This window comes from Falco naumanni, chromosome 1 (genome assembly GCF_017639655.2).
Source record: "Falco naumanni isolate bFalNau1 chromosome 1, bFalNau1.pat, whole genome shotgun sequence".
Classification (NCBI taxonomy): Eukaryota; Metazoa; Chordata; class Aves; order Falconiformes; family Falconidae; genus Falco; species Falco naumanni.
The window spans coordinates 16,213,453-16,236,638 of record NC_054054.1 but is presented as its reverse complement, the minus strand read 5'-3'; the positions used below and the strand labels follow the sequence as shown (position 1 = coordinate 16,236,638).

Below are 23,186 nucleotides of genomic sequence, written 5' to 3'. Positions count from 1 at the left end.
AGTTAATAGCATATTTCAGCTCCAACTCAGCTGGAGAACTCTGACAACAGTGAATCTTTCACAAAGTATAAACACGATTTGTATTTATAGCATAGTTAACATTTACTAAATAGTTGGGAAAGCGATCAGTCTGTTTTTAGCAGGTTGGGCAACAGTCTTTGTTGTGGCTTCAGTGCGTTCTAAAAAGTAGGATAAAGTGATTATAAAAGTACTGTCTCAGAGCAGTAAATTTAGATGTGCTGAATTCAGTAAGTAACAAATTCATGCAGGCAAAATTCAAAGTACTGTAGAAACAATCTTTGAATCATCTCTGGCCAGAAGTGTGTTGTGCAGATGGCATGCTTGACGTTGTACAGCAGAGGAACATTGTGAGAAGCCAAATAAATGTTAAGGATTAGTCTAGTTTTAATTGCAAACCCATAGTAAAATACCATTATATGGAACCAGAATTAAGAAGACTATTTTTAAAGGAAGCATACTGATTTCATGGCTAAGGAGAGGTGGACTTGTTAGCTTGCAACCAAACCCATGCCCTGGTCTATTCCTGTGAAGGTATGCAGAGCAGGGCTGTGTAATGAAGACAGGACCTCCAGTGCTGTGGTGGGTGGGCAGGTACCACTGCTGCATGAAATCAGCTTGTCTGGGCATTGGAACTGTACCACAAAAAGATGAAGTATTATGATCTGGTAAAAGGAGCATTAAAATAACAGGAGCGTCATTCCTGCCACCAGTTTGTATCATTTACCTATTAATTCTCACATCTCAGCTCACACTGTGACCTATCTGTGGTATTGGAGTAAACAGGCAAAATGAGCATAAGCAAGTGTTTACTGTGATATCTGGGAGGTGTGGCACTTCTTTGATTCCATTCAGCCCAGAGTTTGACATGACAAATGGGGTTTATTGCCCTTTGTCTTAACTTACGAATTTGCTACAGTCTGTAGAAACAGCCATAAAAGTATTCAGCTAGGTTTCAATCCATAAAAATATTTGACCTGGATGTTCTCTTTTTGTCCTTCATTACAGAATAGATTCTAATTTTATCTGGTGCTTCTGCTTCTCTATCCAGCAGGAAAGAGTGCTCTTATGGAGTTAATTAAAGCAGGACTGAGACGCCTGATATATAAGGATTAAAAAAGTAAGAATAAAACAACAGCTTTGGCGGGAAGTAGTAAAGCTTTTTGGAAGGAAGTAACTCATGTAAATCAGTTCTTCGGCTTCGAGTGCTTTTTTTCTCAGCCCCTGATTGAAATTCAAAGGATAGAAATTTTCAGTGCAGTCAGTTCCCTCACCTCTTCTTGCTTGACCTGTCTCATGGATCTATCAGAACCAGAGAGGCCTTGAGACCCCCTGGGCTCTTTAGGTTTTCATTTGTGCCTGGCTGGTCAGTCTTAGATAGCTGACGTATTTGTTGGCCAACATTAAATAAGAAAGAGCAATCAAAAAGTAAACAAGGGATGGAAAAAAAGTGATACTCATAATGCTTCAAAAATAACCTTTTTTTTAAATAGAAAGTATTTAAATTTTTAAACTTTTTTTCCCCTCTTCCCTATGTGGAAAGGATGAGAAACACTATTCTGTAATAGCTGCAGATATCATACACTAAGCCTTGAATCAAACAGAAGTGAACTAGCTACAAAAATATCATTATTTTTTATGTTGTCAGCATGCTTTGATTATTTGATGGCTCTTTAATGCAGTCTGAAAATATCTGTATTGACTTTCACAGTAACTGGGAAACTAAAAATTTTTGTTTGGAGTGTTTTCATGGTATTTGCTTATTGCAGCCTAGGGTGTCTAGCTCATCAGTGTTCCCACTGTGTCTGTGGATGTGGTGTAGTATTTACTTACCAAACTGTATTATATTAGTTATTAGTTGTATTTGAACTATAGGTGCTTCTTGAGTGCTGTGCTTGCAGTTGTGCAAAGGTGCTTTTCCTCAAGCAGTGTCCAAAAATCAGGTCTCAAATGTTACATTTTATTAAATGATAATAGAAAGTTCATTCATTGCAGTAGGAGACTGAGGTAATATTGTACACATACTTTGAAAACAGCAAGTTTGATCTTGCAGGTAGCAGTTTTGACTTAGTTTAAATAAATGTATTTCTTAGCTTCACAAAATTAGTTGTTTCTTTTTCGCAACGGTTACAGATTCTGAAAGGTGATCATGTAAGACCATTAAATGTTGGATCTTTACATCCATGTATTAATCTCCTTCAGACTGAAATGTTTTATTTTAACTAAGTTTTTTTTTATTTAATAAATAGAGATGGCATCAAAGTTGAAGGAGTTCCATGGAATGCTAACAGATCAGAACAGATTGCTTTTTTCCAGGGGGAAGTTTTGTATCAGAAAATTTGGAATCAGCTAAGTAGCAGGTAGACTCTGTGATTGCAGCAAGTTTTAAAGATTATATTTAGCTGTTTAGAGGAGTGAATGAATAATGCCAGAAATCAATCAAGTTTCAAGGTATCGCATGTGGCAATGCTGATACTTTCTGTGAGATAGTTATTGATTTTAAATGAAAGCAATGAGTTGCTCTCTTGAAATCTTCAGCTGCCACAGCAGAGAGAAACATGAGGCAATTTTGTTTGTGGTGCTCAGATAAAACAGAGGCTTATATTTTTTAAAAGTAGCCCCAGAACTGCTTAGGATTTTGCTTGCACTGAGTCCAGTTTTATTTGCAGGTCTTTAAATTCATCTTAACTTTCTTTTTAGACTCTTTTTTTCCTTTTTATTTTGTCAGTCTCTTTGAAGTACTACCAGACCTGTTTTTCTAGTTCTAGTTTTTTTATCTGCTTCTTTCCAGTAGCCAAAGATTTAGGTGTTTTGAATGAGCACATCAGTGCTCCAGACAGAGATACTGTTTGAAATTATCCATGAACCCAGTGCCTCTGAACATTATTGAGTGACATTTGTTTCTGTTGGTTGTGTCTGCTCTGACTAACTGGTTTCTTTCAGATTGGCAGCTGGGATTACACTGCAGTAGATGGACAGCTGCGTGAACTGGAGATTGCAGCCAGGCCGTGCTATGCCTCTGTTTAATATGCCTGGAATGTATATATTCAGATTGGAGCAACTTGCATGGCCCTGAGGGGGATCTATTTGTATTCTCACAAACTGTGATTACTTCCTGTATTACTTTGACAATTACATGGCAGTCATTATACTGATTTGTCTGGACAAAAAGACTTCATTTTTTTTTTGATTCTCATAGAATATTTCTTAATATAGTTTGAGAGCTGAGTTAGTGTTTTTGTTTTTAAATGTGTGGTGGAAGGTATCCTATGCTATGCTCTATTCTACACTTCTTCTGTGATGTGAACAGAAGGGAGTATTATTCGTACATTGAATTGCAAATAGCTCTGAGGAAAAAAATAATCCTGTGTAGGGTAACCCCTCCCCCCTCCAAGTATCTATAGTAGTTTGAATTTAGTAAATAACAAGTGGTTAGACTAGTAACCAACTTCCAAAAGACAACTATTCTGGGCAGACAGAAGGAACTGAAATTAGGGGAAGTAAAAAAAAAAGGAAATATTATATAACAGATGTGTTGCAAGGAAGCTATAAGGAAGGAAGAAAAAAAACCACTCCTGTGCTTCATTTATATTCGATGGCTTTACTCTCTACATTTTAATGTTATTTTCTTGTGTAATGAGGCATACTCAGTTTTGTTACATATATCCTTAATGCACTACAGTAGTGAAAGGTTGGGCGCTTTTTCCTTCATACCAACTTACTAGTGTACTCTAATAATGTCCCCCTCTGCAGGTTGTTGACAGTATTTCTGCCCATGCTTCAGTTCTGAAGTCAATAAACTTGAGTTGAAGCAGTAACTGCATTAGTGGGCTGCAACAGGCATCTTGTACACTCTGCTTGGTTATCAGAGGGTTTATCACAAACACTTTGCAGGCGTGTTTAACAGAACCTACAGAACAGTATGTAACTCTTGATCTTGAAGTATCTTTTCTTTAGCCTTTCTTCCCTCCTTGCTCCCTTCCCTTCCCTGCCATTTGTTACATTTCAAAGCCGGTGTAGGCAATTTTCTTTAAACCAGTACGTTAAGTGAATAGTGCAATGATAAAAAATTGAAGGGATTCAACGTAAAAGGGGTTGTTTTGTGAAGTTGAACCAGGAGAAAGATTTTTCTGGTTTGGCATGAAGAAATGAGGCTGCTCATTTTATGTTTTAAAACACTGAATGGGAGTGTGTGAATTTATAATACTAACATTTGAGTGCTGTATTTTTTCCCTGGGTCAACTGTAGTGCAGTATCCCCAGGGCAGGTGTACAGTCAGCAAGCATATACATTGCCTGTGTCGGAAAAGCATTTTGCCCATTTTTCGCAATCTTGATCTAATGGGGATTGCTATGAAACAAGGGGAGATGGTACCACAAAGAGCTTCTCCTCTATAATCGTTAGCCTGTTTTCAGCAATTTTATCTAATTGTTATGAATCGTGCTTGTTCTCCAGCTAGTGTTATCTGTGTTTCTGTAGTGTGTGAGGAATTTAACAGAATCTTCCTGTGGGACTGTAAGTGACTATCTGGTCAGAAGAGGTTTTCTGATCACTTGTTATCAGAGCTTGATTTTAATCACCATCCCATGGGGGGCTAGTCAGTTGGCTGCTAAACCATTCAACTTCACTGTCTGAGGGGAAACCTGTCAAATATTCTGTGTTCTCTGGTGCTGTTAAGCAACATCTGGGTGGAAGGAAAGGGAAAACAAGTAATCATAATTGCGTATCGCTCAAGCCAGTAGAAATCACTGAGGAACATGTGTGTAAACCTTTTTGAATATTGAAAAGTGAGGTAGGAGTGGCAGAGAGCCAAAGTAATTATTTTTGCAAGGATTGTTATTTTCTGGACACAAATACTGGGTAGAAAGATGGAGGATAAACCCAAAACATTTTCTGTCCATAACACATATGCTGAAAGAATATGTATTACAATGCATGATGTTATTTCACCTGGGTGTTCAAATGTTTGGCAATTAAATCTTACAGATTTGAGAAGTAACTAGAAATACTTTGGTGTAGATCTTTAAAGGCACATTGACGGAAAGTAGCCTCTGTAGCAAACGGAAAGGTTGTAGCTTGTCATGTGTTCAGACTGAGGCGTGCGTTTTAACATGGGTATTTAGTGGCTGAGCAGGCATGATGAAAGCAACTCTGAGTTAGTCCCTTTAAGGGTCTTTTAATCTAGAGTTAAACGGTGTATGTCTTGCCTTTTAGCTATATGGGCCTGCGTTTCAGGATTTCAGTTCAAAACTGGAGACCGTTTCATTCTTTCTCTGTGACACTCACTGCAGTTCCCCCTCCACCTGCCCTCCCTCATATTTAATTTTATAGTTCTTTCAGACATAAACATGAAAAAAAAAGCAATTTTGACTTAGTTTCTGAGTGTTGCTGCAAAGAAAAGTAACAAACATCTGTTTTTACCTTAACTGCATCCATATGTTCAACCTCCCCATCACCCTCCTTCCCAAAAAATTTACAGCCGTATTTGGTGGGTACTGCATACTGTTGAATTAACTTTCTTCACAGTTAGATTAGAGGGTAAGTTCAGAGACGTAAAATGTCTGTATTAGGCAGTGGCCAGAAGCTAAGCCAAATTTTCAAGTTTTTCACTCTTCTTTTAATTTACTTCCCTATTGCCCTTCTTGCCTTGCCACCCCCCAAGAAGAGAGGAGAGGATCCAGGAGACTTTTTTAGGAACAGGTTACTGTGGTAATCGGGTAAATGTTAATTTGTGAAATTTGCTTATGGCTTTCATATTTATAAATTAATTAACATTCAAAATACCATGTTTATCATACAAGTATGTGGTTTGAGATGCATACTGTGAGGATTATTGTAAAGGGCTAGTTACCTTGTTTCATTTTATTACTTCTTGTTGTAGCATCTGGAACAATTCTGGCCTTACCAAAGTTTTGCTTTTGTAGAGGATTAACAGGAAGAAGGCTATTTTACTGGGATATTTGAGAAGCAGTGAAACAAAATGTTGAATGTTATTATCTTTTACTCTCTGGTATGCAGCATGCTTTCAGAGATAAGAGTTTGTGGAACTAAAGGTATCTTTCAAAACAAGGTTATTCCTTTCCAGTTATGTAGTGCCTTTAATAGATGTCAAACTAGTTGTGCAAATTTCCCAAATATTTCTACCTGCAATAATCTGAATGGTTGTATGCCTCAGAGGGATTCAGCAATGTGAGAACACATGCTCTTCCTCTGCCACTAGAAGAAGCTGGCTGTCTCTTAGTAATACTGACTAATGCTAGTAATACATTTTTCAAGAAAATTAAGTTAGAAGCTGGGCTATAATTTGTTCGAAAGTGAGTTGACTTTTTGACTGATGGTCATTTTACTGTATATTCTCAGGTAAGTGGTAGGTTGTTTTCTCCAAGGAGATATTAATTATCTCTCTGAGGAAAAGATTCCCTGCTTCTAGCTGATTTTCTTTGACAGGTTGAACAAAAGTCTGAGTGACATCTGGTGGCTAAATGCCCTCTATTTCTCTTTTTATTGTTATGTAAATTAAGAGAATGGGGATTGATTCTAGCTCCACCATCACATGTTTCTGCTGACAGAGGGAGGTCATCTTATATCCTTCTATATGGGATCCTGACTGAGGCATCATCAGAACGTTGACTGGACGTCTGGATTGACTTTGAATACAATCTGGGTAAAGGAAGGAATCATTTGGGGTTGCTAGTGCACTCTCTTGGTCATAATTAAGAAATGATGAAGCTAAATAAAGAAATCTTTACATTTTTTCTTGGTAATTAAAAGGAATGAAAAGAGGTTTTGTGCTGAAGTGTTGCCTTTACTCCACAGTTTTTCAATTTTTTTTTTTTTTTTATCTCTGAAGGTGTCGGTAAAGAGGACATATGGATACCAATATCCATGCTTTTAGTCTATGTGCAGTTTTGATGTCTTATGAAACCTTGTTACCTGTGGTAGGACATGATCTGGAAAGATTTTGTTAGGGGGCTATTGTAATCCTGGAAATAATAGGCTCTCATAATTTTTGGAAGGACCAGATGGAATCCAATGAGTCTAAAAGAGTTGTTTGTGCTGGAATTGTAAATCCCAGACTTAAGCTAGATCATAAACATAGATGTAGAAACTGTCCGTTAAAGACTGAAAATGGAGAATTTGTGGTCCTCTAAGACAAGCTTTGGCAAAATCATTTTCCTGTTGGTCAGCAGTTTCACCAGTTCTGGCAGAACACAATGTGAAAACAGGCAGTGACTATCTACTAAAAATTTGATTTTATTTTTTTTTAATATCCCAGAAGGATTATCTTCTGCACTGAGGGTGGGTGGGAGACGTAGCTGTTCTTCTGCTGCTGTTGTGTAGTCTAAGAGTGTGATGATGATTAGCACCACTTATGTGAGTAAGCAGTGAAATCATAATGGTCTCTTCCAGGTTTTATGTTGCAGGAAGGTGGTGAGTTCCTCTGAGATTGGGACAGTGGAAAATAGTATTCTGACTGCTGTTCTTTCATTGGTTCAAGCAAATAACATCTGATTTTTGTTCTACATCAGCTTGGGCTCTTGTTATGATGAATGTATTTGAAGTATTTGAAATCTGCATCAATATATGGTAGCTTGTGTTTAATTTTCCCTTTCTTAGTAATGGCACTATGTAAAAGAGTATAGTTTGTAGAGGTAGCATTGGGATTTAAAGGACATACCAGATTTCATGGGTAAGATGAAATCCTGACTCCCTTTAAATGCTGAGTGTGGGCTATTTGGGAATGGAAGTTTCTGTATTGATCATGTCAACATAAAAGGAAGTTAACAAATCTGATGATTATTTCCTCATTTTATCAATTCTATTTCCAGCTCTAAAAGAAATGCATGGGAGTTGTGCTTCAATAATGTTTTATTCATTTGGAATAATATATTGGATATATATTCTATAGGAAATAAATAGTAGATCCTACAGACTGTAGATTCACCCTGAAGATTTTAACAAGCATAGAGTAACTGACATCCAGGACTGTCTGCATTTTGCTCCTCCTGTGTTCTTCTCATTTTACCCTCAATGCAACACAGAATTCCCATCTGCTAGTAAAAATATTCCACTCAATCTGCAAGTAAACGTAGGCAAATCTTTCTAATCTGGATGTTTTGAAGCTAACAGCTTTTTATGGAGAGGGTAGAGCTGCTGACCGGTATGCTGTTGCCTTGTTAATGCCTCATGTCTTAAGGGACCTCAAATTCTATGCCTTTGTGATTTCCTTGATATCTCACGAGTCAAACCCACAGATTTTAATTTTAATGCAGCATCTCTCATCACTAGGAAGGGGACTCTGATGATCTTACTGAGCTTTAGCGTTTCACAAATCTAATATTGCTGTTACTCAAAAAGTACTCATTGAATCACAATATGTGTATGTCAGATTTCAGCCAGCTTTTTTATAAACTAACTTATTCGCCAGTTCTTTGAAGATTTAGGTGCTTCCCAGAGTGGGCAAGAGCGTTAGAATCTGTCCACAGAGTAATTGCAACTCCTTTTTCTGGTGAGATTGGATGTTTCAAAAGCCCTGCCAAATGTACTAAGATCAAGTGTTTTGGATGGCATGTTTCCTATCAGAGGATGATTATTTTTGATCATGTCAAGGTCTCAGGTGTATTCTACTTTTAGTTCTGTTATTTCTGTAACAGGAGAACATTGTATGTCCTAATAACAGTCTTCAGTAATAATATTTGTAAAAGTAAGATCAGCGTAAGCGTTATTCCATTGTCTCAAAAATTTTAATGGATGGCTAAAATAGAAGGGAAATATAAGTGTAAGGAGCCTTCAAGGTATGCTGAACCATGAAAAAGAAGAATCTCTGAGAGAAAAACATGGTGTTCTAATACCTAAAAAGTGGCTAGTGGTTTTGTGTTTAGCATTCAAACATCCTGTTTAAAACACCTTTTTTATTTTTGAATGGCCTGATTCTCAGGATTTCTTTTGAAGGTAGAACTTGCTAATGCCTCACCTTAGGTACTCAGCATCACTAGACACATTTGAGAATGCAGGGCTCAATGCATCATGCACAGAGAAACTAAAGTATCAGCACATGTGCAATCTGCTAGCCCACAGCAAGTGCAAGGTAATTTTACTTAGTTTAGCTCACAGTGAAAGTGTTTTTGTCTAAGATGAATGATTTAAGATTTTCTGTAGCGTTAGCCTGTTTCTGTGGACAGTGCAGGGGCCTGGCTGACGAGAAAGAACTTATGAATTTTGGCTACTTGATTTTATCTTTACGTGAGTGGACCAATAGGTGGCAACATGGAAAACTAGTTGGATATGCCTAGGCAAGAGGTACAAGTTCACACATTTCAGAATAATTATTCTTAAGAAATCACTAAGCATGAGATACTATTTTCATGTATGCCCTATGAAGAAAGTGGTAAAGCATATTGCTGAACATACAGAGAAACTTTTTAAAAAATATTGTTGCATTATACCTTCATGTTCTCATTTAGCTGCATTTAGTGTTGGTCTTGTGGTCAGTGCTTTAATGCACTTCAAAGTTGTTTGCTCTTTTTGAGTAAACAAGAAAATGAGAAAAACGATTGGTGTTGCTTTCATTGTGGTAATTACTGTAAACCTAAGCAATGGAGTTTTAAACAGAAAGTAGAACACTACTCTGATACCTATAGAAACTTTTTTAAAATTAGCTTTTGTTTCTGACTTATGATATAAACAGGATAAGCCAGTGTTAGAAAGGAAAAATGGAGCCAATAAAAAGGTTTCTGATTATAATAGCTTGTTTCTGTTTAATATCATTGAGCAGGATGAGGTTTTGCAGAGTTTCTCATGGAAATAGCATCCACAGTACTAAAATGATTACCTCATTCTTAGTACCAGTGCCAAGCACTTAGCCCCACAGTGAACACACGGGGTTGATTTTCAACATGAAACAAGCCAGAAGTGTGGAATGACATTTTCAGGTGACAGTTATGGTTCTATTGCCTGTAATTAGCACCTCTTAACATGCAAACCTGCCTTTGCCTTTTCCAGGCTGTTGAAGCTCAAATACGAAGTTTTGGACAGACCCCTTCACAACTGCTCATAGAACCACATCCTCCAAGAAGTTCTGCCATGCAGGTGGTAGGTACCGTCTTAACTCTTTGTGACCTGCTGGTTTGTTTACTTCCTTTGCTATCTTAAAGTTACAGAACTGACCAATTTGCTTTGCTTTTATGTGGCTGTGGAATTGTGTTATTTAAAGCAGCAGATAAGTTATGATTTTGTAGGACTGGGAGCGCATGCAGTGCTTAACTATTATTTTATTTATTGCTGAAAAGATAGTATTGATTTCTAGTACAGACCTTTTTTTGTCAGTGTAATCCAAGAACACTTCATCAGTTGATTTTGTTAATACCATACCTGTACAGGTGAGAGCCAGTCATCATGGAGACAATTCAGTTAATCTTTGGCAGATACCCCAAGAAGCATGGATTTAGGAGGTGGAACTTCCTTGACTTTTCCCCCAGGCATAGGTTTTCCCCTAAAACCAGGATTACTAGGAATTCATGAGCTGAAACTTACATAGCAAAGAATGTGACTAAATGTGTTTTGCAGTAAAGCTAGGGTGATAAAATCCAGGCAGTGAGCATTAACATGCTTTCCCTTTTACCTCGACTTGTGTCTAATATAATTTTATTATACAAACTATTATTTTATTACTGATTACTTTCCATATCATGCTGTGTGCAGTCCTTGGGTCTGAAATATCATTTGTGTTGTCATAGATCCAGAACTAAGTATGTTAAGTGATACTTTGACAAGTGGAGCAAATGGCCTGCTAATTCACACGTTTTTCAAAAGGTTACATTCCCTTATTCTTGAGACAGACATTTTACATTGAAATATAAAAAAAGACATTATCTTCTTGTATGTTCTGTAAGACATATGTCCTACTCAAGCACACTAAAGTTACTAGATTAAAATCATATCTGAAATGCAAAAGGTTTTAGAAAAATCACACAAAAATCAGAGATGTTTCCAAAGTAGCTTACAAATCTTGTGATGCAGGAGTCTAAGAAATGTAAACTTTCTTGTCAAATAGAGCCTTTCTCAAATATGTCATGTGTTGTTGCCCAGCTGACTGTCCCCCCATGCCCACCAGCTTTTCTGCAGGCACTACATACTACACTTTGACAGCTGTGCTGTAGACATGCTCCTGCCCTGGGATCCCATGTACTTGGATGGACAGAGCTGATTGTGCTGATTTGTGATCTGCTGGCCCATTGCACCTCCCACGTAGGCTGCAAACCACTGCAGCGACCCACAGGGCTCTTCTTTCAGAAGAGACCTGTTAACAGGGATGTTGGGGAGCACAAGTGCCCTCATCATTTAGCTATGTGCCATATGTGTGCCTGTCTATTATGGTGCCATGCACTAGGCACTTGCCCTAATTGAGAGGGATTTGTTTCTGGAAGAAGAGGAACGTGAGAAGTTGTTGATGTGTTTGTCAGACCCATTGTTATTTAAATACATTTGATGGCAGGAAGCAGTTGGTGTGGTTTGATCATATTTTTCATGATGCTGAATTAGTGAAGATTTAGTATGTAATGGAAGAAGTTAAATTCTATGAAGTTAAGTGTTTCTAACTCCTGTGGTTTTGGGGGGCTGAGGTACGCACAGGAAAAAAACCCTAGTTCTGCACTTGTTTTGACCAGTTTTGTGGTTATTAATGTGTGATTTTATAACAGCACTATATTAAATGGTTTTAAAATTACTATTCCTGGAGCTGAAATACAGTGTGGATGTTTTTCATGTCACAATTTTGAATTCTTTCTAGTTGTATTATTTATGGAGTTGTCTGTTTTCGTGTGTGTGTGTGTGCATGTATGCATGAATACAACCGAATTGAAAGCTACCACGTGCTGTGTTAAGTGCACAAGCCATAATATACACCAGGTGTAGTAATTAGCAGTCACACGAAGGCTGCCTATTTGTCTGGTTTTGCTGCTGTTGCTGTATCCCCTTGTGTTTTCAACCATCAGATAGCTGGATTTAATTGAGGCCACATCAGATGAGGCATTACTGACACCTTTAATTGAATGAGCATCCAGGGAGGATTAACTCATAATATTGATTGGCTTTTAGCCACTTGCTCAGAAGGGTGTCTGGGTAGCTTATTAGTTGCTTTTATTTACACCTTTATGCAAAGACTGTAAATAGGAATTCATAGAGCAATATGTTTTTCTAAGTACTCTTAATAACTTTTTAAAAAGGAGTGATAATAAAAATGCAAATGTATTTAATTTTTTTATTAGTTCTGTATAAATATACATTAAATGTATGCACTTACATGCACATACATGTAATGAAATATTGCAGGTGGAAAATAGCCAAGAACACTTCATTAGTGTTCTAATTCAGTTATTAGAAAATTACAAATACTAAAGCAATATGGCTACTGGTGACTAGGATCGTTGTATTTCTACATCTCCATGGAGTACTTTTTTTTTTTTTTTTTTAATAGGTACACCACACAATCACAAAACCATTAGGTTTTGCTTTTCCTCCTTATGTTTGATATCCAGATCTAAAGTCCTCAGTATTTAGTTTTGACATTTGCAGTACTGTTAGAGAGCTTACTTAAAAAGTTATTAAACTTTTCAACTTATTAAATTAAAAACCTAAAACCTAAAAATATTCTGTTGAAAATGAGAGTCTGGATTCATTCCCTTCCTTTATTTCTAGAAACAACGCAGGATAGTGTCTGTAATCACGTCCACTTTATATTCTTTGCAACTGCATTTGATTATGTTTGTCCTTTGAAACACATTTGCAGTGAAGTCTTCTACTTTGCATTCATAAATCTTATTTTTGTAGATCAGAAATATATACAGAACATGTATCTAGTGTGTGTATATCTGTTTATTTTAATGTACTTTCATGTTCTCATCTGGCTTGCAAAGAACTGCAGTCTGCCAATTTAATGCAACTTGAGACAAGCTCTGGGAGCAGGAATTTCTTTTGCTCACTTTTTTTTTTGTTTTGTTTTTTGGGTTTTTTTTGTTTGTCTCCTAGTTTGGCATTGCTTTACTTGACGTACTATCTCTACAGATATGAAGAAGAATTCTTTCGGTAGAGATAGGGGATTAGAAACTTTTAGTTTAATCTGCTGTGATCTGTAGAAAAGTTTGTGTATAGACACCCTGTGTTCAACCAGGCCCTCTAATAGTGTACATGAAGGTTTTTTCTACCTAAAATGTTTGTTTCCACAAGCCTGTCTACTATTACTGCATTTGCTTTTCACTGCAGCTGCTACTGGATCTTGTGTGGTTTAATCCATTCTTCCTTCTCTTGTCCTGTCCTCTTTTCTCCTCCCCATGTTTTCTTTTCCCGTGTATTTGGGTTCTTGTTGTGTGCACTCAACAGTATCTCCTCCTGCAGAGTCCGTTGATGTTCACAGACCAAGCTCAACAGGATGTTATCATGGTTCTGAAGTTCCCATCCAACTCCCCTGTCACTCACGTAGCAGCCAACACCCAGCCTGGTCTGGCCACTCCTGCTGTGATCACAGTTACTGCAAATAGGCTATTTGCTGTAAACAAGTGGCATAATCTTCCTGGTAAGTAAATTAAAGTAAGTAGCCTAAGAAACCACTGCCATCAAGCAGTACTGTTTGTTTCAGAATCTGCTTCAGGACTGTTTTAAATTTGAAGTGTGAAGAGCAAGTCCAGTTCATTGACACAGCATGCTCTTCACATGTGGACTTAGTTTGTCTTTAAAAAGGTAATCTGAACCATTGTGTAATAAGATGTGTAGCAGACAAAATGTTTGTAACAGCAACGCATTGCTTTCCAGGCCGTTGGGCACTATGCAAGACAAAACCAGTATATCACTATTGCATCATGATAAAGTCACACTCTTCCTCTTAGATTTGTTTTTCAGTTAGATGTAAGCCTGAACCATATAATGTCAAATACAAGTTTTAAAATATGTAGAACTTGCCTGAAATCTTTTCTGCTTTTTCTAGTTGGTTATGAACACCATATTCTGATATTAAAGCCACTCGATGAGAATTAGAAGATTAAATATATGGAAAGTCTTTATCTTCTGTAACTTAAACATCCCAAAGTTATTAGGTGCTTATCTATTTGTCAATATGAAAGGAAAACCACATATCCATTTGCATAGCAACCAATCAAAAGTAATTTTTGTTTACAAATGTGTTGGAGTTGAGCATATTCAGTATTTGATTCTAATGTTCTCGAATCTTAAAGGCATACATCCTCCTTTTCCTGGCTCTGAGTCTCAGGCCCAAGCCCTGAAAGGTCATTTATTTCAGTGCTGTGCAGTAAATCTGGTCAAAGGCTTTTCAAGAAAGGGAAAAAAGAGCTTCTACTCAAATAACTTAAGTAGAAGATGTTTGTACTAGAGTAATACTCACATCACTGAAATTCCTACTAAGAAACCTAAGAAACTAAGAATCCTACTAAGAAACCTAAGAAATTCCTACTAAGGACCATGGGTCCTTAATTAAATTTTGAAAAAAGCCAGATGACTCCCATACTTTTTCCTAATTCTTACAAATTACCTCTCAACATCGTACAAGTAGAAACATCTATGTATTATTTCACCCACCCAAGAAATGCTTAAAAAGAAAGGTGGGAAAGAAGCGGGGAAGGGAGACTTATCTAGATAACAAGTTGTGAGCAAGAACTATTTACAGGGCTCTTGACATTTGTTTGAAAGGAGGATGGCAATATCCTCTCATACCTTGGATGTGTGACCTTGGGCATGTAATATTCAACGATTTTAAAAATAGCCTTTGTAGACATACAGCAATCATGAGAAAAGAAGAGGTTCTAAATTGGCAGGAGCTGATTTTTATTTCCTCCTAAGTCTGCCGGTTGATGATCTGTGAGCGGGCAACCAGTTGTTGAGTGTAGTAATCAACTGCTCAGAGTCAAACAAAACCTTCAGATTTTTGGTTTTCCCTCACCTCTGAAAGGGAGGGCAGTAAGTTGTACTTCTGAGTCACTATTTTTTCATTTAGAGACATTCTATGCTTGTCTTGCCTTTACAAAGAGCTCAAGAAAACCTACAGTTTAAAACAAACAAAAGCCAACCAAACAAAACCAAAACCCAACAAAACCCCACCTCAGCCCACCTCTTTGAGAACACGCTAATCAGCTGCAGGCTGTTAATGGAGTGCTGTGTTCTATGGAGTACCATAGCTGGGTACAGTTTCCTGAGACTAGCATTCACTATTGTTGCCTTCAAATTTTATACCAAAGTGGGATCTGCTAGGATTAGAGGGTAGGTATCATTACTGCTCCATATCTCCTGCTGTGGGCTTAGCTTTGTCCTTACTAATGAGGCATCATGATAAAAAAGTTAAGTTGACAAGTGACCAGTTGTCACTGATGTGTAATTAAAAATCTTACTCCTGCTTTTGTATAGAGTTTGGTGGCTTTGCTGACATCTAATGGCACTGGTACCCAACAGGGTGCCTGCATTTTGTCACATGGATTTCATGTTTTATTCTGTTAGTGTTTCATTGCAGCAGAACTTTCACTTCCCAATTATTTGTGAAACCCTTCTATTGATAGTGATTTTTATATTAAGCTATGGATGATAGATAGAAAAACAATAGGTATAAGTATTCAGCCATCATTTTTTGTTCTGCTTCCAAGACTGTCTTGTGGGCTGCCTGGGGGAGGGGTCGGGGGCATGGAGTTTGCTTGCCTGCTTATTTCTTTTCAGTGTGGCTGCGGGGAAAAAAGGTGCGCTTTTTTTTTTTTTTAATCACTGAAGGAAAATTCAGGAGGTAAACATTTTGCTGGTGTGCCAGGTGCCCAGATGATATGTAGGACAGTAGAATTATATATTGACTTCTATACAAACTTGCAAATAAATGTTTTTTGGTGATGAATGAATCCTTAAATACTGGATGACGGTGAGATTTCCCCGTCTACATCATAAACTGATTTAAAAAAAAAAAGTCCTTTGTGCTTCACTTGTTCAAAGCAGTGCTTTAAAAAGTAAAGAGGAAAATAGTATTTGCTACAGTCAGCAGATGGTTGTCACATTTTGTTTTCAGTGCTCTTTACCACTTAATTTTGTTTTGTTGCGACAGGAGAGGTTGCCAGTAAAGCATCTGCTAGAGCTTATGGCTCAGGACCAGAGCTGCTGCTGATGGCATACATTCAGAATAGCATAATCTAAAATAAATGTTTAATAAGCAGCCTGCGAAAGCACCTGGAATTATTTTTTTTTTTAATTCAATTGATGCAGAACTATGTTGTTAAAATTAAGGATGTACAATTTGGTTTGTAAAAGGTATGTGGCTTAATGTATTAAAAAAATGCAGAGTTTTAAAATCTTCTTTCTTGAATTCCAGCTCATCAAGGTGCTGTACAAGACCAGCCTTACCAGCTGCCAGTGGAAATCGATCCTCTCATAGGTCTGTCACTTCCTTCTCTCTCTGCGATTCATTAAGTTCTGTATGGTGGCCCTGAAGTGTAGATTACGGTTGTTTTTCACTTGCTGGTTGCTGGGAATGGAATTTTCCTGATAAACCATTTGCATGCAAATTGGAATGCAATGAGCTGTGGCTATGCTGGTATTTCATCAACTCCCCCTCGTTGGTTTGCCTAATTTGAACAGGCCTAGGACGCGTGTCAGTGAAAATTAATATGGATGCTGTAATAATGTGTGATTGAGAATGTGCATGAAGTACTGTCAGGATAATATTGGATCTTTTCATCACTCAGACTTGTTGATGAGCAGGAGCGAGGCACGTTATGATGAATTGGTGCACTGGTAATGTGATGGAGCTCCTTTGCTGAAGAAATTTTCATAATAACAGTGGGGTTCTTAACTGCACCGTGTTGTGAAAAATAAAACCATGGTGCCAGGGTTTCATCATTAAAGGAGATCAATCCTTTCTTCATAGACCTGCTGTTCAGGCTGAGGGGATTAATGTGTAATTGTGAAGCAGTTTCAAAGTTGAAATATATTGCCCACTCTTTTTTAGTATTGAGATATTAGTATTCATTTTTCAAGGGTATTGCATCTTTTGATCAGCATCACTAGTTAAATTTGTGTATGTTTTTCCTTTTATTAAAAAGGAGTGGAGGAATGTCTCTCTTTTATTTAATGACTCAGTGTAATAGAGTCAATTCATGACTTTTTATTATAGAGGTTTATTAGTTATGTAGAGCTGATTTCTCTATTAGCATGGTTAGAGTTTGGTCACTTCTTTCATTACAGACCCAACTTTGGGGAGTATACTTGGACTGTAATTCAGGAGCCTGTAGCATGGCAAATGAAACCCTAAATGTGATAAAAAAAAAATAAATCAAACAACCCCAAAATACAAACTAGTTGTAGGACAGTTCACAGAAGCAAAGATGACAGGATTTCTACATGCCCCACTCTTGGCTCCCCGTTGATTCTACTAGTCTTCAAACTTAGCTCTGTTTTTTTCAACTGTCCTTATCAGGATGGTAGTTTAAGTCAAAAAGAAATTAAGTGGCCAGTTATAGAAGCATGGAAAAATCAGAGCAAAAATGAAGTTGCCTGGAAAGGTTGGAATGACGGGTCTGTCAGCCAGTGAGAATTAATTTCAAAACGAGTATTCATATCACAGTAGGGACTGCATTGTACCAGTCTGTAGATACTGTTGCTGTGTAGCCATTTTGCTGGGTAAGCTCAATGATAATTATATCAGGAGCAGTGTGGGCATATTAAACCATTTTATAGAGCTGATAAAAATGTTTTTCCAATGTTTTAAAATCAATTCCCATCAGAATAATGCAGTACTTATAATTCACAATGAGGAGGATGTGCTATAACTCTCCTTTCCTTCATGAAATGGATTTTATCCAAAAAATGTTGGGAGCAGGTAACATATAATCTGCTTTAAAACCTGCTATCAAGTAGGATTTAGAAATATTAATAAACATCACAGCAAAAAAACCCCAAAATCACATTGGGCCTGTCAGATGATTTTCCTACATATTGTGATGATGAACATTAGGGAGGAAACATGTTTTTTTATTTTTGTTTGCAGTTTTCATAATTTTAAAATTATAATTCCATTTTCAGGCTTGCCTTTAGTTTACAAAATACTTGGACTTTTGTTTGGTATAAACACCTTTAAAATTAATATTCATAGTTCTGAAAAATGGTTTAATATTCTCTTCATACAATAGATCTCAAATCAGCCTTGTGATTACATTGGACATAGTTTAAAAGGTTTAAGGCTTTCTTTGTCACTGTTAAGTAGCATCATTGGGTACAAGCAAGTAATTATGTAGATAATATTAAAGGTTTTTAATTGTGGCTAGACACATTTACCTAGAAATGGCACCTAAGAGGACCACAAAATTACACTTTTATGGTTATAGCAGGAATCTTGTTGCTGTCTTAGTCATAAGGAGGGATTCCTGCTGTCCTCATTTTCCAGTTGCACAGGAAGATGTAAAACAGTAGTGTCTGATATGACATAGATCCTAGACCTCTTTTTGAGGTGAACTTTTTTGAAGGGCTTATCCACACTGAATGTATTGATCTGCATGTTTTTTTTTTGGGGGGGGGGGTTATTTGCCATTATTTTGTCATACAGAACACTTCACTGTGCATTTATAATGCGTTGTTGTTACTCTTTAAGCAGTCTCAACAGCAGTCAAGGCCCTGTTATGTGTTACCTGCAGAGCAAGTGACAATACCTTGCTAAATTATTTGCTACCCACATAGATAAAACAGTATCAACATTTTAAAGATAACAGAAGCAGAAGTAATTAAGGATTTGATGCAGAGTAAATGGAATAAGCCCAAGGCTTAGGGGATAGCTAGCCTATGAGAATGGAAAGAAGTTAAAGAACAAAGTGTGAAGAAGAGCACAAGACCAGCACAGAGACAGGTCTGGGGGACCACTTGGAATGGAAGTAATGGTGCTCTGAGCTGTTGGCAGACAAATTGAGGCTTACTTGCCTGGGATGGTAGTCAGGTTCTCTTGTTTCTACAAGTTCTTTCTACACTGTAGGATTTTGCTGATAGGGAGACAGACAGACACACAGACACACACAAACATCAATTAATAAGGACAAAATGTGATATGAAAAATGGGTTCATTGATTGATTCATGTCTCTTCTGTGGCTTTACAATGCAAGATTACCTGGGGAAATAGAACAGCAGGTGATCAAATCAGGGTAAATATTATCTCTCAACCCTAAAGGAGATTGTGGAGATAAGCTGCTTAATTTTTGTGCAATGCTCAAAAAAGTGTAAAATGGTAGTGATGTTTACTGCATTTGTTCTTTTTTTTAAATTACAATGCTTGCAATGAAATACAACTTGTGTACAATTTTGAAATTATAATTCCATTGTCTGCTGCATTTGAGCCACTATATAGCACATATGTATATGTACTGTCTTATAATTACATTCCCTTCATTTGTTTCTTAATGTTTTATTTCCTATAATAGAAGTAGGGGAGAAGAAAGTGTATTACATTTTTATGTATCATTCCTTTTCACAATCTTTCATTTATATTTGTCAGCTGCATTTGACTTAGAGAAGTTATTTCTTCTATTTTAGAATATATACTACAAGGAATTAGCATTGTTCCCAGAAGTGTAATGAGTATTTTATAGTAAAAGTAGAAAGAAAATGTCCCTGCCACAAAAAAGAAGTAACAGCAGTGAGAAATAGTTTAGGTGTGAACATAAGTTTCTAAAATGTGCTTTTGTTCTGTGAATGCGGATGCTAAAAATTCTTGATTTGTGTGTCTTTCTGTTCAGCCAGCAATACAGGTATGCACAGAAGGCAAATCACTGACCTTTTAGACCAAAGCATTCAGGTGCATTCCCAGTGTTTTGTCATCACCTCTGATAACCGTTACATCTTGGTTTGTGGCTTCTGGGACAAGAGTTTCCGAGTTTATTCTACTGACTCAGGTAATGGATTTTTAAAATATGGGAATAGCCTAAAAGATTTTTCTGTTCATTGTCAATCTACAGTTCCAAATAAGAAGGAATGGGGAGTGGGGAGAGAAAGTGGAGTATGTATTTATTCCCCTATCAATAATATTTGTCAAATCTTTTCTTACTTACTGCTACTGTGTATTGTATGCTATGATCTTTGTTGAATGATGCCAAATGCAAGACAAGGAGCTTTTGTTAGCCATAGCATCACGCTTCAAATCTGTATTACAGGCATGCCTGTTCATACACTGTAGTTTCCACAAGAAAATGAGGTTTTGTGAAGCTTTGCATACCAGCACAATTAATTGTTCTTAGAGTGCTTGCTTGAATTTAACTCTGGCTGGCTTTCAGCACCAGAGATTTTTTTTGGAGGAAATACAGGGAAGCACCACAGAATAAGAACAGAAGTGAAGTCTTGAAGTCTGGTGAAAGAAGGCTTATGAAAGCCTTTGAAAGCTATGCTATAATAGAAAAATTGATTCGGAGCCACTGAATTCTTTCATAAAATATAAACTGATCGATATAATGGGTAGCAGTTAAATTAGTCTGTCAGCTAGCATGTATCCAAACCTTTGAAATCATGCATGTGTCATGCTAAATAGAAAAGAGTCTTTCAGTGTAAAAGCTACAGGAATTTAAAAGCCATGGAGCCTCAGAAGAAAATAGGTACGATTTTTTTCCGTTTCATTATCTTATAATGGGAATAGCAACCTCACTGCAAGGTACTTCTTTGGGATTAATGACCCAGTGTGGTTAATGTGTGTGTGCCATCAAGCTTTCCAGTAGGTTATTAATCCCTAGGGAATATCCTACATGTTTGTCATCATTTCTTAAATATATTAGTTAATAGTGTTTTTCACACTTGGCAAACCAAAATGTTTAACAAAACAGGATGGTCTTTAATGAAAATCTGTTAAGTCTAGATCTCATGGCATATTTTAGCATATCTGTCATTTTTGCGATTTTAAACCCTTAAGTATAAAGGAGAAGTTCCATTTATTTCATATTGACTGACTGCAATTCATTATAGAGACATCTTGTTAGACCCTTCTTGGTTTAATTTTCTCATTGATGAAAATAAATTTACATAAAACTGAATTTAAAGTAGATCTTCAGAAAAGTTAGCTAGCATTAATAAATGTTTAGTGTATATTCTTGAGTTATATTAATAGAGAACTAATTCTTTTATGTCGAAGGATGTATTTTACTTTATATATGTGGGAGGAACTTGTACGATTTTGGTAGCTTTGTCCTGTATCAGTCTGAACTACAAATACTTCATTAAGTTATGTTCTTCTATGTGTAAGTCAGATACACCAGATATCTCATTACTACCATAGCTAATTATGGTATAAACCCAAATACAGTTGTCAAAAAAGTTGCAGATTTATGTCTTCCATGTGTCTCCTGTTTGTCAATATAGCAACTCTAGCTCTAGTTTAAATCAAGTGAACTCAATTGTAGTTTATTTTGTTTCAAATTAAAATGAGAATATAGTAGTGAAATACTTACTCTGAAATCAGCAGAGCAGCAAGGAAAAGAGATTATGTGATCAGTAATGCATAATGGCAAGTGATCACAAGTGTTGAATTCAATTATATTTTAGCACTTACACAAAAAAGGAACTTTTTTCTTATTAAATTTGGGGTTTGTTTGGGGTTTTTTAACAGGAAATACTTTTAACATAAATCATGGGTTCTCAGCACAGCTAGTATAGCAGAAGCACAATAAAACCTTCCTCCAGCAGTGGGAATGACTTCTAGACAGCATTTTAGATTCGGTAGTACAGAGACTTGAGTCTTATTTTTCTTTTAATTATTCGTAGCACAGCTGTCAAATAAAACATTAACTAGAAAATTTGTTCTGTTAAAAGGGCATATCTGAGTGCATATGGTAAAATTCGGTATTACTGTATAGAGAGGACAACTTACGTTAAAGGAAACAAAAAGTTGAAGAACTCTTATGAGATTAATGATTTTTATTTTTTTTACTAATGTGAAAGAGCAAGTGCTTATTTCTTGTTTTGATGGAAGTGATTGAACCTTAGCTGCACAGTGACAAAGTAAAACTAACAAGGCACTGTGACTACACGAACAACTGTCAAAGAAATAGGCTTGAAAAATGTTTGTTTTCTAGAACAGAACCTATAAACAGAATATAATTGAGAGAGAGATGTCTATAACTCAGCGATGTTTATAGCATAAACTTGTGTTCTAAAAGTATAAATCACCTGAGGTAGTTGATTACCTACAGCTATACAACTGAAAAATATATTACATAATTAAGTTATTCTCAAATCTAAACCATGTCATTGACAGCTTGAATTTTCAGGGGAAAACATACACTCGGTAAGATGTTTTTGTATATTGCCAAAATGAGGTTATGTAGTCTGTGAGTGTCACTGCTCCTAGCTGTGAATTTCAGTAACTTTTTCTGACTAAATCTGTTTACTGATCAGCACCCGAGACAGTTAGGTGACCCTGTGACAAAAATGAAAGCCCTGGTGTGCAGAGGGGACCACTACAGAACACTATTACAGAATCACAGAAAATAGGGAAAGACTCGATGCCTGAGTTACTCTCCTTTCCAGCAGAAGGCAGATCTTCACAGTGAATGTACTTTCCAGGGGTTTGCCCTTTCCAGTCAGAAAAGGCTCATGTGATAGTACTTATTTTCACAATTTCTCTTGGGGGATTATACTTGCCTAATAACTTTTGTCAGTCTTTTATGTTAAATCTTATGTACAGGTTTACTTTAAATGGCATCATGTTATTCTGTTTTTTACTTCGTGTACTAAAGTAATTAATTCTTTTTTTTTTTTTTTCCAGCTGTTCATACCTTTCTCTTTTTTTTTTTCCTGGTTTTCTCCACTTTAATGCAATTACCTTTTTTGATCTCCTGTTATAAATCATGCTGTTAACATTATTTTTGTTCTTTCCTCAGAACCACTCCCTTAAATCTTTTGTTAGCGCTAGAGTTATTTGGTGGCTGGATATGTATACTGCCTTTGTACTGCACAGGAAGAGGGCTATGAAATATGTCCTACTAGCCATATTATAGGATTGACTAATTTTTAATTCATGCACCAAAATATTTTACTAAGATGTGCTTAATTTGAGTCCCAATGCTGATTTGTGTTACTAGTTACTATTGTTATATACTCTCCAGAACATTTTATTTCAGATACAGTAATTTTCCATTCCTATTTCTTTTTTGGCCTGTGCTGTTTA

The 23,186-nt window shown here is 36.6% G+C and overlaps 1 protein-coding gene across 4 annotated transcripts in view; it reads left to right on the top strand.

Annotated features, from left to right (window-relative positions):
- Nucleotides 1–23,186, top strand: part of LRBA (LPS responsive beige-like anchor protein) — a 412,366-nt gene that overhangs the window by 358,150 nt on the left and 31,030 nt on the right. For 3 of the 4 annotated variants that reach the window (XM_040582452.1, XM_040582440.1, XM_040582439.1), the window contains 4 exons: nucleotides 10,021–10,110; nucleotides 13,396–13,588; nucleotides 16,367–16,429; nucleotides 19,774–19,929. In XM_040582452.1, the coding sequence (XP_040438386.1) occupies nucleotides 10,021–10,110; nucleotides 13,396–13,588; nucleotides 16,367–16,429; nucleotides 19,774–19,929 (502 nt within the window). The remainder of the gene's footprint in view (nucleotides 1–10,020; nucleotides 10,111–13,395; nucleotides 13,589–16,366; nucleotides 16,430–19,773; nucleotides 19,930–23,186) is intronic. The other variant, XM_040582445.1, reaches the window with a different exon arrangement.